Source organism: Filicampus tigris, chromosome 5 (genome assembly GCF_054856515.1).
Source record: "Filicampus tigris isolate MCC_2025a chromosome 5, RoL_Ftig_1.0, whole genome shotgun sequence".
In the NCBI taxonomy this organism is placed as follows: domain Eukaryota; kingdom Metazoa; phylum Chordata; class Actinopteri; order Syngnathiformes; family Syngnathidae; genus Filicampus; species Filicampus tigris.
In genome coordinates this window covers 4,599,941-4,616,498 of record NC_141221.1, presented here as the reverse complement: position 1 = coordinate 4,616,498, position 16,558 = coordinate 4,599,941, and the positions used below count along the sequence as shown (strand labels likewise).

The 16,558-nt window shown below is 42.5% G+C and overlaps 2 protein-coding genes across 3 annotated transcripts in view; one reads left to right on the top strand and one right to left on the bottom strand.

Annotated features, from left to right (window-relative positions):
- Positions 1–1,687, top strand: part of pcsk5b (proprotein convertase subtilisin/kexin type 5b) — a 100,996-nt gene extending 99,309 nt beyond the window's left edge. For both annotated transcript variants that reach the window (XM_086029918.1, XM_086029917.1), the window contains exon 37: positions 663–1,687. In XM_086029918.1, the coding sequence (XP_085886044.1) occupies positions 663–1,117 (455 nt within the window). In that variant the 3' untranslated portion in view covers positions 1,118–1,687. The remainder of the gene's footprint in view (positions 1–662) is intronic.
- Positions 1,509–7,384, bottom strand: rfk (riboflavin kinase). The gene is made up of 4 exons (XM_086029920.1): positions 6,833–7,384; positions 5,169–5,320; positions 3,943–4,045; positions 1,509–3,639 (listed from the first exon to the last, which is right to left on the bottom strand). The coding sequence occupies exons 1-4, from the start codon at positions 7,149–7,151 to the stop codon at positions 3,473–3,475; spliced, it is 741 nt and encodes a 246-aa protein (XP_085886046.1). The 5' UTR covers positions 7,152–7,384; the 3' UTR covers positions 1,509–3,472.
- Positions 7,385–16,558: the final 9,174 nt, after the last annotated feature.

The following is a 16,558-nucleotide window of genomic DNA, read 5'->3' as shown; positions in this document are numbered from 1 at the left end:
AACGCCTGAGTGCAAGCCCATGCAACGGCTGGAACAATCATTCATAAAAAGGAAGACAAAAAAAGAATATGCTGTAGCTCCAAATGTCGTGCTTTTTTTTCCTTGAGTAAAAGTTATTTTGTGCTGGATTTTTTTTTTTTTTAGTTTTAGTTTTACATGAACAAGAATGTGGAAAGGGTTATTTAACATGAAAAAAAATACAATTCATGAAAAAAATGTAATTTTAGATGAACGAAAGTTATAATAGTAATGGTACTCTAATAGTATATAGCACTCAACTTTTGCAGTGCGTTCTTGCGTCATTTTCTGGTCCGACGTGCCGACTTCTAGGCTGACGTCGAATTGGTGTGATGCCTTTTAAAAAAAATGCGCTAACCCAGGCTTAACTTCTCGAAATTCCTCCCCTACATAAGGTCGAGATGTGTCCCCTCAAAGTACTTCCATGACACCGATTCTTTTTTTTTTTTTTTTGGTGTCATCGAGGGCGTGTCAGAAAAAAACCACAAAAAATGCAAAATAAGTGAGAGCAAATTGCCGTGTATAGGTTCCACAAAAAAAATGCAAATAAGTGAATTTGTGAAGCGTGAACTGGCAATATGTAGGAGGTGACTATACTCAGCTAAAGCAGTAGCTAAAGCAGTGATTTCAATTTCTCATTCCAGAGGAGTGCATCCTGAATGTCAACTTCGTGCTGAAAGATGCAAGCAACTTGGACCGAGAAGGCAGAGATGGGGCCAAACTAGCAATAACTATTTGCGTCCTTCTGATCCTGTCGGTCGGGGCCGGGGTCTTCGTTTTCCTCCGTGCTCGCTCCAAGTCACTTGCCAAGGCCGCCGCCAGCAAGCCCAAAACCAAAAGCGGTGGCTACCAGAAGCTGGACAACAACGAAGGAGCGGGAGATGCGATGCGGCGAGACGTCGCGTCCTCCTTTGGGGAATACAGCGACAGAATCGTCAGGTCAGAGGACGACGACGATGATGATGATGATGATGAAGATGACATTGTGTACATGGGACAAGATGGCACCGTGTACAGGAAGTTCAAGTACGGTCTTTTGGGCGAGCAGGAGGAAGACATTGAGCTGGAGTATGACGACGAGAGCTACACCTACACGTAAACATGCACATGCCAGTGGACATGTCATTGAATGTCAGTGAACACATTTTATCTTCAAAAGGTTATTTGATGAAAACATTCAATTTCACACAAGTGAATTTTTACATGCAAACTGCTGTAATTAAACCTAGTATAAATTTTGAAAATTCAGAGAAAATTACTCATTTAAGAGGAGAAGCTTATGAGAACCATTCATGAACTACAAAAAAATGTTTTCCTATTATATCAAAAAGGTTATAATTTGGTGTGAAAACAATAAAAAAAAAAAAAAATCTAAATCCCAGAAACATAATTGTAAAAGGACTGCTCGTTTACAGACCAGACCTAAAAAATTTTTTATAAAAACATTTCTCAACTTCTAAAAAATAATAAATTTCAACAAACACAAAGAATACAATTTTTTGTAGCATTGTTGTCGATTTATTGGATGAAATGATTTGAAGGAAATGGAGGACAGCGTTTCTAGTTGAACATCGAACGCGCATTGTCTTTCTGGTAAGAGTGACCTACTTCCAGTTGTCTTTTTTTTTTTGTATAAAAGTTTGAAGATCACAAGACAGAGAGATCAAAATCTGAACATTTTACCGACCGTCCATAGGATGAATCACATTATATTCACAAGTCATTTACACATATATATTTTATATATAATTTAATCCCAGTATATGGACAAGAATGAAGTGAGTGCCAGTATGCAGTAATATGAGTGAAGTGTGTGTCTCTGCTGAGTGAGTGGACTTCGAGCTTCCAGTAATGTTTCACAATTATGTTCAAAGTAAAAAAAAAAAAAAATTAAGCTAGTCTAAATATGAACTCTGTACTTTTACTGTCATTTGTTATGTAAAAGTGGCCTTGGTAAGAACTGTGTTGTTATTTTGCCCCAAGTGCTGAAATATAAAAAGGTAAAGTCATTTTAAATGTATTAAAAATATATATAATTTAATTGTAATTAGATGATAGTTATATGAGAAGAAAAAAAAAGTAATTTCACATGAAACATATTTAAAAAAAGAGAGAATAATTTTATACATGTATATGTAAAAATAAAAGACAGAAATAAGTCATATGGGAAAAAAGAAGACATTTTATGTGAATTTTACATGAAACAAATCTCAGTTATGTGTAAAATAGGAATTTTACATGAAAATATTCAAGTGGCAAAAATGTTTTGTAAAAACAAAAACAAATGTACTTTGGTGTGAATGTGTATAATTTACATAAAAATACAAACTTTTTTTTTTGGTGTTCACATCAAGAACGTAACAAAACATACGACCGTATATGAAGAAAATGTTTGTGTTTAAAAAGTATATATTTTTTTAATCTTTCGCGGGGGGGGGGGAGCGGGGGGAATCAAACTTGATGCAAAAAGTTTGTATTTTGCCCCCCGCCCCAAAAAAAGTCACATTTTGATGTAAAATCAACAAAAATAAATTTGTACATGAAAATAATTTTAAAATATGTACATGACAGAGAAATTACTTCAATTTCTCTGATAGAAAAAGAACAAAACAAATCATTTAATGTGGAGGGAAATACATGGAAGTGTTTTGTTTTGTTATGAAAGAAATTAGAATTTGCTTAAATAAAATATAAGTATATTTCAGTATTATATTTACGTATATTTCAATATATTTGTACAACTACAAAGAAATATGTATTGTTATGCGAAGGATATGTAATATGAGGGAAAACAATTTCAGGGGGGTATCTAATTTTGACGTTATCTTGTGGGAGGAAAGAGTGTTAATTTACATGGAGGCAAGTCCTACTTTTCAGGGGGAAAAATTTGCAATTACAAGAATCGAATGGTATATTGTCAGAATTAAGTTGGATGTTATCCATGTTACAAGAATACATGGGTCCTTTTATGACAAGGAGTTGTTAACAATAAATTTGGAATACTGCAAAAAGAAAGTTGATGCCTAGCGAGAATCAAATTGAACATTTTGATTTAAGCAATATTAACATGTAAATATTACAGACATTTTACAAGCCGATTGTTGTAGTGATATCAGCTGAGCAGAGAGAAAATGAATAAAGAGTAAACCGGTTACCAAGACCACCCTTCAAGAATATTAGGGATTATTTGGAAAAACAAAATGAACGAAACAAAACTGCTGAAGCGCTTCAATCTTTTCTTTGTCTAAATTCATGATTCTGCATAGCGTCACCTGACACACACTAATGTCCCTACACTGGCTTACTGAATGTGTGTTAGCATGTGCAAATGGATACACATGCGTGTGTGTGTGTGTGTGTGTGTGTGAGACAGGAGACAAACAATTCAAAGTTCAAAGGACGAGGGTTCGCCCAGGCGTCACCACGGCAACAGTCACGTGAGCGGCGCTCGGCGTCAGTGGCCGTTGATGAAAGTCTGTGAGGAGGAAGAAGAAGAGGTGGAGGCAGCTGAGGCGGAATAGCTGGTGAAGAAGTTGTCCTCCCGCAGCTTGACGTGCTCGGGCCGCTCCAGCTGGACCTTGGCCTCCGAGATGTCGCCGTTGATGGCTGCGATCAGCGCCTCTGAAGGACAGGCGGACGCACACACTTTTTACATACATGCACAAGTAGGCATGGACAGCACAGCGACTGTCGATGTCGATGCGTGAAAGTAAATTAGGAAGGAAGGCCACAAAAATCTTTTCCCATGTGCCAATGATTACTTTTTTTTTTTTTTAGATGGATGTCGACACTATGGACTACTGTACTCTTGGTTTTCTTGAAACAAGCAAACCACTGATGATTTCTTGTGCTTTGCTCTGCTTATCAAGATCATTTAAAGCATGAAAATGAAACGTTTCTTTACGCTCTACTTTTTGGCTTTACCGAGTGAGTCGTAGCTTCTCTCCGGACGGATGTATCCCACCATGACAACGCTGAGGGTCTCGCCATAGAAGTCCTCTTTGAACTTGTGGATCACATGAGTCTCCTGGGACAACAGAAGCACACACGCGTTGACAACAGCGTGGCGCTCAAAGCATCCCGCTCTACCGCCGTGCTAATCGGCCATCTTAGCTCCAGGCCAAGTGCTACGTTTAATTGAATTCCAGAATATCAATGTTCTCTTTTTTTTTTTTTTTCCCTCGTTTGCCATCAAGGGCTGCTCTTATATTATATCGGCAGGTTGCTAACGGGAGCTAAGCGTCACGGGGAACACTAACCATTAGCAGAAATATATAGAACATAGAACTTATTATTGTCAAAAAAAAAAAGGGGGGGGGGCTTGACTTCACTTTTTAATTATGTCACACATTCAACTGCTGTGAACACAAAACATACACACTAGGCTTGGGCAGACATTCAAGTTTGGCCACTGTAGTATTGTCAACATTCAGTCTTATTTTTCTTTATTTATTTACAGACTTCTTCCTCTTGTTCAAGTCATGCACATCTTCAGGTGGGTGTTCCGATAAAGTTCAGATACAGTTCAAAACTGGTGAAACGGTAACCAGTCATAAATGTTACTTGAAGCACTCTTCTTATTATAGTTATACTTCATGTGATGAATAATTACATTAATACTCGTACTCATTGCAGGATTGGCAACAGAAATATGCCACCCTTGACGTGACGTGTGATCTGGACTATTTTCATTCCATTCTAATTGGAATAAAAGGCTAGTGATCATCTTTGTGCTGAATGCTTTTAGGACATTTACAGGCAGCTGCTTTTACCTGGGGGAAAATCGTGATCCACTTTTCACCCATATTTTCTGACGTTACACAACAAAATAGTAACTGAATCATCATTTGTTTGTCCATGTCCATTTTTTGACTAATAAAGGGATATCACTTTAACAAATACCTTTGAAATCTGATGAATCAATTCATCTATTTTTTTTTTTAAATCAACAGATTAAGAGACTTGCGAAAAAAATGGTTAGTTGTAGCTCGAAAATTGAACATCTTATACCGAATCCTTGTGATCGGTATCGGCCGATCGCACACATGGATGATCGGTATCGGTATCGGCAACGTAAAAACCCTCATCGGAACACCCCTAGTTCACTGTATCGCGAGCTGCCAGCTAGTATCCATATATTTGGCACCCACCATGGACTTCTTGGTGTTCTTGTAATACGGGTTCCAGCCGATACTCATCACCATCTTGTGCACGTCACCGCTGCCCACGCAGGCCCAGCCGTAGTAGATGCCCGTGCCGATGTCAGCGGGCAGGTGCTCCACCACGCAGTCGGGGAAGTTGGCTAAAATGGACATTGTGAAAATCCGGTGAGAACCACGAGAGCAGAAACGGAATCTACCGACTCTACTTAAGCCCACAGATCATTGCGCCGCGGGTGTTTGCACATGTAGCAAAGGTTGGTTTTTCGTCAGGGTTCCCGGAAAGGTTGCAAACTGTTGTAAACAGTTTTTCTTGTCACAGAGACATTTTAAACTTGTTGTTGAAACAAGATAAACTGGTTGTGACCATTAAAACGGTTGGTGAATCTCTGGCAAACATCTTTGCAACGTTGAACGAACCATGACCCAAAAAAAAAAACAAAAAAAAAACAAAAAAAAAAAAACAAACTCAACATTCACTACGTGCGCAAACACTCGGCAACCTTCACCACTGGGTGAGATAGGGCCTTTAGTATGTGAGCAACACAATTTATGTAAAATGAATTTGAATAAATAAATGAATAAACAAACACACAAATAGAACGAGGCGACAATAGGGCTCTGCAAACACATTCCTGTTCGTCTGCTTGTCTGTCAAAACATTTAGAACAATTGTCAATAACGGAGTGGACCACATGTGGCTCGCAGGCCATATTTTGCCCATCCCTGTTATTAAAGCAATTTATATGATAATGGCAAACAAAGTATGCCATTTAATTGAGTTGATAAAGACAGCTTTAGTCACCTGCCACTTGACGCAAACACAAATAAGAAATTCATAACTGGATGTGTTGCCAGCAGCTGGAGTGTCCTGATGTAAGCTTCAATTTTTTGCTAATTCAAAGATAGCTATCTAAGCCAGACAAGCAAACAGAAACGCGCGCATGCACTCAGACACACACTACTACGCAGAAAAAGCTCTAGGACAATATTAACTTTTTGCAGCAGTTCAGCATTGTGGATACAAATGTCATTCACAAAAGGAAAAAGCATTTTGCATCAACTGTAATTTAGCAGTAGTAGGGATAATTATACAGAGTAGGAAAAGTAGTCAAAACAAAAGTCAATCAAAGATGCACTGTACCAATCCAAGCCAATCAAACATAAAAAACAAACAACACAAAGGCGTACCTACTTATTTAGCCTGTCAAACTATAGAAGACGACATACAGTATTGAGTATTGTGATTTCCTAGGAATGTTGCGGAAGCGATCATTTGAAAAGGGAAACGCCTGCCATTATTCATATACATAATGCTAATTTTATCCTTCCTCTCAAATCATCGTTGATAATCATTGTGAAGAAACCATTCCCATGTTCAGTGTCCTCACCTTTAACCGGTTGTGTTTATTGATTAACATAGTTCATTATTAAAAACAACATAGTCATTTGAACGATTTGAACATATTTCCCAAGTGCGTATCAAAACTGGCGGTCCTTTGACTAAATCAGTACCCGAGAAGTAGCTGTCAGTTTCATGAAGGTGGTTGACCCCTGCCACACTAGACGTAACAGTCTACGCTTGCCAACCATAGAGGACCTATAAAGGAGACGTAACTATCTATCAGTCAAAACCAAAAGCTAAGGATGCGTACCAGTCGGAATCCCCAGTTCTTTGCTGCCTCTCCCGAAGCCCCGAACAACCTCTCCCCGGCAGAAGAACGGCAGGCTCTTCATTCCCTCCGGGGGATTTGATAAAGGGCTGAAGTGCGCGGGTGACCTCGAACTCCTCAAGCCAGGAACAAGTCCAGAAGTCCCGACACGGCAAAAATTAACCGAGCGAGCGATCGAGCTAATGGCCACTGAAAAAGTCCGAATGCCGTTCGTTATCGATAGCTGTCTAGAAGTGAGAACTATTTTGTTACAGCCGGATGAGACAGGTTCACCTGCTATGCGAGCTAAGGTAGCTAGCATTCGCACGTAAGCCAATACAAAAACAAAAACAGATGGAAAATAGATGTTATTATTATTTAAACAGCGGGGTTTGCTTCCGGCGAGTTCGCAGCGTCAAGGCGGTTCTGTTGGTTGTTCAGATCGCTGTTCGGCGAGGTTCAATTTGCCGGTAAGCCTGATGACACCACTGAATATGTAGCGAAGAACCGCGGAACATGTTCACGTCGAACGTCGATCCAGTTTGGTTATTTTACGTCCTGCGTGTTGACGTCATCAAATCCTGTGACCGGAAAGGAGTCGCACAATACCTTCATGTGGTGTCGGAAAAGTGATAATCCACCACAACCACGACGAATTTAGGATGGGCCAAGGGGCGAACTACTTTCCAGAGCTGGGAATCGCCTAACCGTCACGAGGTTTTGATATATTTGATATTTTACTTTATTTGGCGGTGTGTCTGCTTGTGCGGCGCCTGCGTGTGACGTGTACATTAAGTTCTCGACGCCGATTGGCTGTCGCCGACGAGGGACTGACTGGGACCACGAAAGTCGGTTATGTAGACATGAACTTCGTGACGGTTAGGCAATACACAGCTCTGCTAATTTCCCAGTAGATGTTTTGGTAGCCGTAAAATATTCTGTCTGGTAGGGTAAGTCTACAACAAATACTTCGCATGTACAACATTAATAAGCCTTTCACAGCCGTTTTTGACCCTACGGTAAGAGTTGTCCGTTTTACGACGTAGCCTAACTACCCTCTTTTTGCCAATTAAAATGTTGAGAAATTGTATATATTATATTGAAAAAAATTAAAAGTGAAAATTGTTTGTTGTGCAAACAAAGAAAAAAATATTCATCATATCCAATGTCACTCATTTCTCTAATGTACTACAGTGTTTCTTGTTTTGCAGCTGTATTATCAGGAGCTACTGTCTCCAACCCGGTCCGAGAAGTCCACTTTCATATGGAAACATTTTCCTTTTGACCACGATAAATGCGGCACTCCCCCACTAATCACTAATCCTCTTTTCTTTTCCTTTCTTTTTTAGACAGTGTTAAAATAGGATTCATTTAACGCCCTGGCCAAGGCATAATGAACAGTAGTCTGTGTTGTAACGCCATCTAGCGTTTGCTGTTAAAAACACAGTCGTTTGTTTCCCCTCTAATGTTTTGCATTTGGCTTCACTAAGCAAGAAAAAAAACTACCTAATTGAATATCCACAAAGCATATAAAGAATATTAAAATTACTGCACAGAACCTATTTACTAAAGATATACCGCTTACAATGACTGCTCCACAATTTCTAGATTTCCACTACAGTATGACCATAATTTTTCGATTGAACCATTTTCGATTTAAAACGGTAAACCTAAATCTATTTCAAACGGGTCACTTTTGACCTGGAACTGCTTTAATGTACGCAAAGTGTGAAATACGTGTTGCTTTTAACGAAGTATTTATATTTATCAGTATTTATATATTTGTTGTATTTTGAGTTATTTTAGGAAAAGTCATCAATTTTCAGGGTGAAAGAATGACATTTAAGGTATTTTATTACTGTCAAAATGGGTCAAGTTTAAACTGAACAGGACATAAAACAAATATAAACTCCCTTCTTCATCTTTGAATAAATACTAATTACATGAAAACAATTTACTGTATTATTGTAGGTACATAACTGATGTGACTATGGATCAACATCGTATTTTTTGTGCTAATACTGGACTATTATAATATAGCTGTCAGAATATCAAAAGGGCCTGTTAAATGTTGACCATGTTGCTCTTCTTCGATCGCACCACAAGAGGCCGTTGCCTGCAAACATTGTGCATACCACTTTCGTCACATTTTATGACATTTTATGGCCAGTTGTGCAGAAATCCAAGTGATATGATGACAGCAATTTTGCAACACATATTTTAAATATTTTGAAATCTAACGATAGCAATATATGTTCACATATTTTGAGTCAAACTTGCAGTACTTTTAAAGTAACATTTCTTCATTTTAAATCATGACTATTTTTTCCAATTCAATTTCAACAAAATTTATTTTAGGGGATTTTTGTATTTTTTTTGTATTTTGTATTTCTGTTGTTCAAATCACATCAAGCAATAAATCGGTGTTGGAAAAAAACACCAACCCCAAACAAATCCTAAACAGTGTATTCATGGAAGTGACAGAAGGAAGGGCTGGTCCATCTTGGGCTGCACGTATGCACGCACGCACACACACTCTGAGGCCCTCTCTGAACTCATCCATGAGGGAGCGGGGTTAACACACATGAACAGGGGCTCTGAGCCCCAATTGGTTAGCATCTCTCCACCCCACCGCAGGACTCTCTGAGGGGTCTGCCGCAGCGCTCTGCTCCAGGGGCCTGGAAATGCTGGGAGTGAGCCTCTTTCCCCTGATTTCTATTTTTGGACCAAAACATTGGAGGACTTCAGCCTCTCACATTTCCCACTGTTTCCAAACACATTCTATCACAGCGCAGTGAAGCGCTCATATGCACTGTGTGTGGATACAAACAACATGAAGGCCTGTAGGTCATAGTGGCAATTTGCTCCTACTGAGACAAGAATCTTGTGATAAGCGAGTGAGCAAGGATGCAGAAACCGCGCCTGCTTTTTCTGCAAGGCCCAGTGCTTAGCCAGCCATGTTGACGCAGGCCACAGCTACAGGAATTTGGAAGGGACTCTTCCGGCAGCCCATCCCCCACTCCCAAAACAGGAAGACATGATTTAACTGGTCACCTCCCAAGCGAGCAAGAAATCCACATCCAGAGGTTTGCTGTTTTTGGTCAAATCCAAAGACAATTACGTGACTAAATTAACTTGGAAGGGAACATTTTGGATTCAAGCTCTTTAATAGTTTTGATCATAATCTAGCATACGTGTTGCCCTTGTTGTGCCTGTTGTATTTTACACTTGTAAAGCACTGACAATGATTAAAAAATGAGTTGCATGTGGCCCATGTATGATATAGATCACCTTGGGATTATACTTCATCTTTTTACTTTTTTACATCTTAATATCAACAGTAGTAAACGTACTTCTTTTTAGGCATGCCACAGACTGAGCGACGAGATCGAACGACTTACAGTTGGCGACTCACAACCGCACAGCAAGCGATTGAGGACCACACTGACGTGCTGTAATGGAAAAACTGTGACAATGTATCAGGTTTTGAAGATCCACATACAGAATAGAGAAATGTATTCTTTTTTATTAAACCACAAAAAAAAAAACATGATGTGATTGTCAAGGAAGAAGTGGCTTGCCACAAACACAGAGAATAAAGGAGAGAATGTTGATATTTTCCAAGTCTGTTGGTAAAATGATCAGTCACCCCATTCACTGACTGTGTCCTTGCATATGGGTTACAGGAAATCACCCCGCTGCACTTTCTAGCTACAGGTACATATGAAATGACACGTATAGTATTATTGAAATCGTTGGTTCTTTTATCTCGGACAGGTTCTTCGTCATTTACCTGACATGTTTCGGCGGAAACCAAATGATGGCGTGCGACTCATCTTTATCAGCTGATGTTCAATGGAGACGTGACCCACCTGTCAAAATTGACAATTGACCCAGCGATGGCTGATTTGACAGCCCAAATACTACCGTGCGCTTTCAGCTTGTTTTGTTTGGACGCAGACTGGTAGGTAGAGCTCTAAAAAATTCCTACAGAAAATACTTACACGGAGGCGCAAACTGGTAGGACGTCCTAACAATGGAGTGTAGTATACATACACTGCGTGATAAATGTGGTCAACAGATCAACACTACGCTCAAAAGCGACTACAAGAAAACAGAATGCTTAAAGGCTATGACGGAGTAGTAATTTGCACACTTTGAAAAAGCAAAATTGAAATACCACATTAGTTGTATGTCTTTGGCCTATCATCTCAGACCAAAATGAGACCCACTCCCCCCACACACACAAAAAAAAAAAAAACGGGCCACGAAAGAAGATTTGGAAAATTGAAATGGATTTCCGAAGATGAGAAGGCCAATGAGTATAATGTTTTAATGTGATGTTCTAAACATGATGTTTATTGAAAGTTGGGGCCAATTTTTTGGGGGATCACCCTGTATTTCCTATGGGGGTGGGTACTTGCTCGCGAGCATCTCTCAAGTCATATGAATTCTATTATACAGTATGTTAAAAAATCGTATTGTAATTGGGATCGCAAAGACAGTTTCTCTACTTATTGCAGGTGTAAAAAAGGACAGAAAATGAAGCTAATGTGTGAGATGTTAAAAATGTAACAATCCTATTTTGATAAAGGAGTCAAAAGTACACACTATTATTTTCAAATGTAGCGATTAAAAGTAAAAACGTGCCCAAAAACACTTATTAAATATTTGCTAAACCACAGCCGCAGTGTGAGTTCAACCACAAGTTAAACTTGGTGCAGTGCAAAAAGATAATGCGATTGATCTTAATTTAATCTCGCGTAGTACAAACATGGCAGTGTGCAACTTTGTGTCGTGTACTATATAAAGTAAGTTGCAGAGGAGCCATCAATCTCATCAGGGGGAGCTGTTCACCCTCAACCCGAGAGTAAAACACACGAGCGTATCTGCCCACATTCATAAAAGCGAGGGAGGTCCCTAATTCCACAATAGCCTATAGGGCTTCAGGTTCATGTAGGAACCTGTCAGAGAGAAGACACATGTTTATGAATGAACACGCTGCCTCTGTGCTCACTCCATTGACGACCACTCCACACTGCTGTTTGATGTGCATCACTGCATTGTGGTCGGGATGCATACGTGTGTGGATGCATCTCCCAAAGGTGGAAACGTGCCCTTTACTTTGACTACTATTTATTAAGCTTTGTGTGTAGTCGCCGAGCCCGCTTGTTGTGACTATGACAAAAGTGTGTCCCGTGAGGCTGCTCCGTGTGAATATAATGTTTTTGTGCAAACTGCTCCGAGATGACGGCTACGCTGAATGCCAGCGGGCATTAGAAGAGCGAGCGGCCATCTGCCAGCCTTGCGAACTAGCAACCCCACCAGCTGCAGTCGCAAAACGCCCTAGCAAGCAGGACATGCATGCAGCTTCTGACGTCTGCGGCCACACTGCGCTGCGAAGCCCACAAAGAACCGGGAGCGGAAACAATGCGAATGGAGCCCTCAAACGCCGCATAGGTTCAACGTTTGCCCGAGACGCTGCCCTCCAGAACACATCGACTCACTTCGGATGACTGCTTCGTGCGTCTATTTCCCTACCGCGTGGAAAAAAACACGCCGAAAAGGGACTCATGCAGGGGCACTTTAATACCCCGACATGGCGACGGCAAGAAACGGAAGGGAGCTTTTTACCATTTTGGAAACGAGCGCGGATACAGAAAGTAGTGCGGCGTGCGACGGCCAAGAGTACCCGCTAAATCTTTCTGCCGATGTGAAGTGGTTTGAAATTCCGTACAAAAAGCCAGACTCGGACGAGGAAGACGGAGCGCGTGAGGAGGAGGAGGAGGAGGGCGAAGACGAGGAAGAAGAGGAGGACGGTGTCAGCGGCGGCGTGGGGGAGAATGGGTCCGCGAGTACCGCGGCGGCGGCGGCGGCGGCGGCGGCCGGCAGCCTTGTGGCCGGGGCAGGCTGCAACATCATTTTGGTGACTGGGAGCAATGGACTCAAGCATGAAGAGGAGGACAACTCGGAGGAGTGCTACTATTCCACCTCCACTAACTGTTCCGATGCCGCCTCGAACGACTCTGACCTCGATTTCTCCGATTTGGAGGAAGAGGAGGAGGAGCGAGCGAGCTTTCTCGGCTACGATGAAGACTTGTTCGAGGACTGCACGTCTCCGGACTTCTGGGGCGAACCGGACCAGGTGATTTCTATTGAGACTTTCAATGCTTCCAGCGGCCCTCAGCACTCGCTGGGGGACGACGCCGAGCCCCGTGACTATTTCCGGATACTCTTCCCAGATTCACTTTTTGAACACATGGTGGAACAAACAAACAACTACGCCCTCTATCGGCAAAAGAGGAGCGGCAAAACAGACCCACATTGGCACCCGACCCACGCCAGGGAGATGAGAGCCTACGTGGGCCTCAACATCCTCATGGGCATCAATCAGCTGCCAGAGAGCGATATGTACTGGGCCAGTGACATTTTCATCGGCAACGCCGGCTTCAAAAAGACCATGACCGCCAGGCGCTTTGAGAAGCTCACCCAGTACCTGCAGCTTTGCGACAGGGAGGCCGAGCCCGTGCGAGGCGAGCGGGGCTACGACGGCCTTTTCAAAATCAGGCCTCTCCTGGATGTGCTGGACAACACCATGTGGGACGCGTACACGCCCAACCGCTGTTTGACCATAGACAAGAGTGCCCTTGTCACCAAGGGGCGTTCTTCGCCCACACACTCCATGCCCTCCAAGCCCCTGAGGAAAGGCTTGAGCGTGTGGATGCTGTGCGACTCGCGCTCAGGCTACTGCCACCGGGCCAAGATTCACGTCGGCCGGCCCAGCGAGGATCGTGCGGCGGTGCTGCAGGGGTACCGGGTGGTCACCTCTCTCGTGCGTGGCCTGGAGGGTCAGTACCACCACATCTTCATGGACAGCTTGTTCAACACGGTGCCCCTCCTCCAGAGACTGCTGAAGGACGGACTCTACGCCTGCGGGCCCACCCATTCAGGACGCAAAGGTTTCCCTGAGGTCCTCCGCCCTCGAAATGTGGGCAAGCTGTCACAGGGGGAGTTCTATCAGTGCCAGCGCGGCAACCTGGTTGCCACGGTGACACGGGACGTCAAGGTCGTTAGCTGCCTATCCACGAACTCCGCGCCGGGGATTGTGGGTATCAGCCCAGGGGAGCGACATGACCGCGAGATGGACGGCGAGGGGGACAGCGACAGCATGGAGAGCTCAGGTTTGTCTTTCGGCCTACCCAGGCCACTCCCCTTGCTGCTGTACCAGGAGAACATGAGGGGGGTGGACTTGTGTGACCAGCTGAGGGAGTGCTACGAGGTGGGCCGGCCGTGCAGAAAGTGGTGGCGCTACTTCCTGTGGTTCTACGTCAACGTGTGCATTGTCAACGCGTACGTCCTCCTGAGGGAAAGCAAAGGGGGCACGCCGCCGGCCGGCCTCAACGGGAAGCAGTCGACCCAGCGCCACTTCCGCGTTCGGCTGGCCCAGCAGCTCATCGGAGACTACCAGGGCGCGAGGGGCATGGAGCGGGCCGCCCGGAAGAGGCACGCCGACTCGCCCATTGAGTACGGACACCGCCTGGAGCGCATGTCCGAACGCTCGCGGCGCTGCAGGAACTGCACCAACAAGGGACTACGGCATGAGAGCGTGTTCGGATGCAAGATATGCAACGTCCACCTATGCAGAGGGGGCTGCTTCTCCGAGTTTCATAAATAAACTCTTTTTAAAAAGATTTTTTTTTCTGTATAATCATCTCATGTCAAGGGATTTTTTTTTTTTTTTTAATCAACCCATTTTTAATTCCAAAGGCCACCACTACAAGTGCACAGTATAGTCATACACTTTTGAGCTAGTAAGAAGTATTATTGCACGCATAACTAGAGACAATAAACAGAGTACTGTATTTGAATTAGTGTAGAATGTTTGGGCGCGTTGCCTTCTTGTAACACTGACTGAATTGCCTTGTCACCTTTTTATATGTTTAAGGGTTTTATATGAAAAAGTAGAATTTTTTTCTGCACTCACATTAGATCAGAGAGCATTTACCATGCAACGTTGGTCTCTCGTTTTTCAATAAATGCTCATTATGACGTTACCTGATTGAACCGCCGTCCACTTTTTTTTTCTTATAGCAGAAAATGTCACCACTTCTGATGTAGGCTAAAGAAACGTATCTTTGCTGCTTTGAGTATAGCTGACGTGCTGACGCACTCACAGCTTGGAACAATTAGAGCAACTGAAAAAAAAAAACAAACCCTCAACTCTCTCCTGCCAGAGGCTCGAGTAAGGCCATTTCTGACACGGAGTCACACATGGTCCAAACCCCCCCCCAAAGTGTTTCTTAGTAGCAATGAAATGCAGTATGACAGAAATGCTGTATCTTCGGGAGGATTTGTGTGAAATAGGGCATAAATGAGATCAGCGCATACACCGGAACATTTAAGTTAATTTGAGTTTCTTTTCAGAGAGGTATTCGTTTCACAACATGTTTGTTGTTGCGGTTGTAGCTTTCATTGGTTTTGAACTGCACTGCAATCATGCTGAAAGTTGTTTAATATTTTATTGCTCTCATGTAATATACATAGATGTAAGTAAGAGATTGGAAACAGTAGCAGACGATGCAGTGCAGTTTTACGCCACTCGATGTCATTAAAGAGGTCATAATGTTGTGGCTGCATGGTTGGAGAAGGCCATGGAGGCTGTCTTTACGTTCTTTGTTTGCAACTCCCCGTGAATAACACTTTTTGCCCAAACGAGTTAAAGAGACAATTCATTTGTTTTTAATGGCAATCTTTTGGCTGGTAATAGCTCAGGAAAGAGGTAAAATACTAAAGGATACCGATAAGGGTAACTTTTCTTCCCTTCTAAATGAACCACTGTATCCACTGACATACTATTATAAAATGTTATAATTAAAGTAGCAAACTTTTGAATGTCAATATGTATTTATTTACATTCATATCTCTTAACACAACTTTCCACAGTGTTATTTTTAGGTTAAAAAAATACCCATTCAAGTTACTTTTATCTTCATTCGGGATGATTTTCACACACAAAAATATATGTTCTCATAATTCTTTTGAATGAGAGCACACACACAAAAAAAATCTAAATTCCGAATATTTTGTGTTATACATGATTTCATATACATTCTAAAAATTCATAAGTTATACAATCTTATGTAAAGGAATCATATACAAATGTGTATGCAGTGCCAGAATCGGTCAAATTTGATCCGATTCACATTGCAAGCAATTTCAATTTTAACATCGGGAAATGCATTCGACAGATCAGATGTCGTTTATTGCACTTATGCCTTCATTTTAACTCTATTCTACTGAGGTTACTCACTGATTTCAGAGTTAGCAAGTATTTAAGCTTAGTGGAGGTCTCCACTCTTGTTTTCGAGCTTTTTTACTCAAGGCAGAAGCGTGCAGGAAAAGATGGGCACTGCCAGCTTTACACAAAGCCTCGCCTGCGCGACGCCCGCTCCTTCCTTCCTCAGCTATTCCCAGGCTGGGAGAGCGTTATAGTCAAATGGACGCCCATCCCGCTGATCTGCGGGTGCCCCATGGGGAGTTACCATGGCAACGGCGGCTGGTGAAGACAGGGAGACGCCAGCAGGCCCACATGGTTGTCATGGTACTAACTCTGGAGGTGGGAGGTGCCAGAAGCTGCAACGCCCTTCCCATTTTCCAAAACTAGCCGTTGTGTGTGTGTGTGTGTGTGTGTGTGTGTGTGTGTGCGTGTGGGTGTGTGCGTGTGCGTGC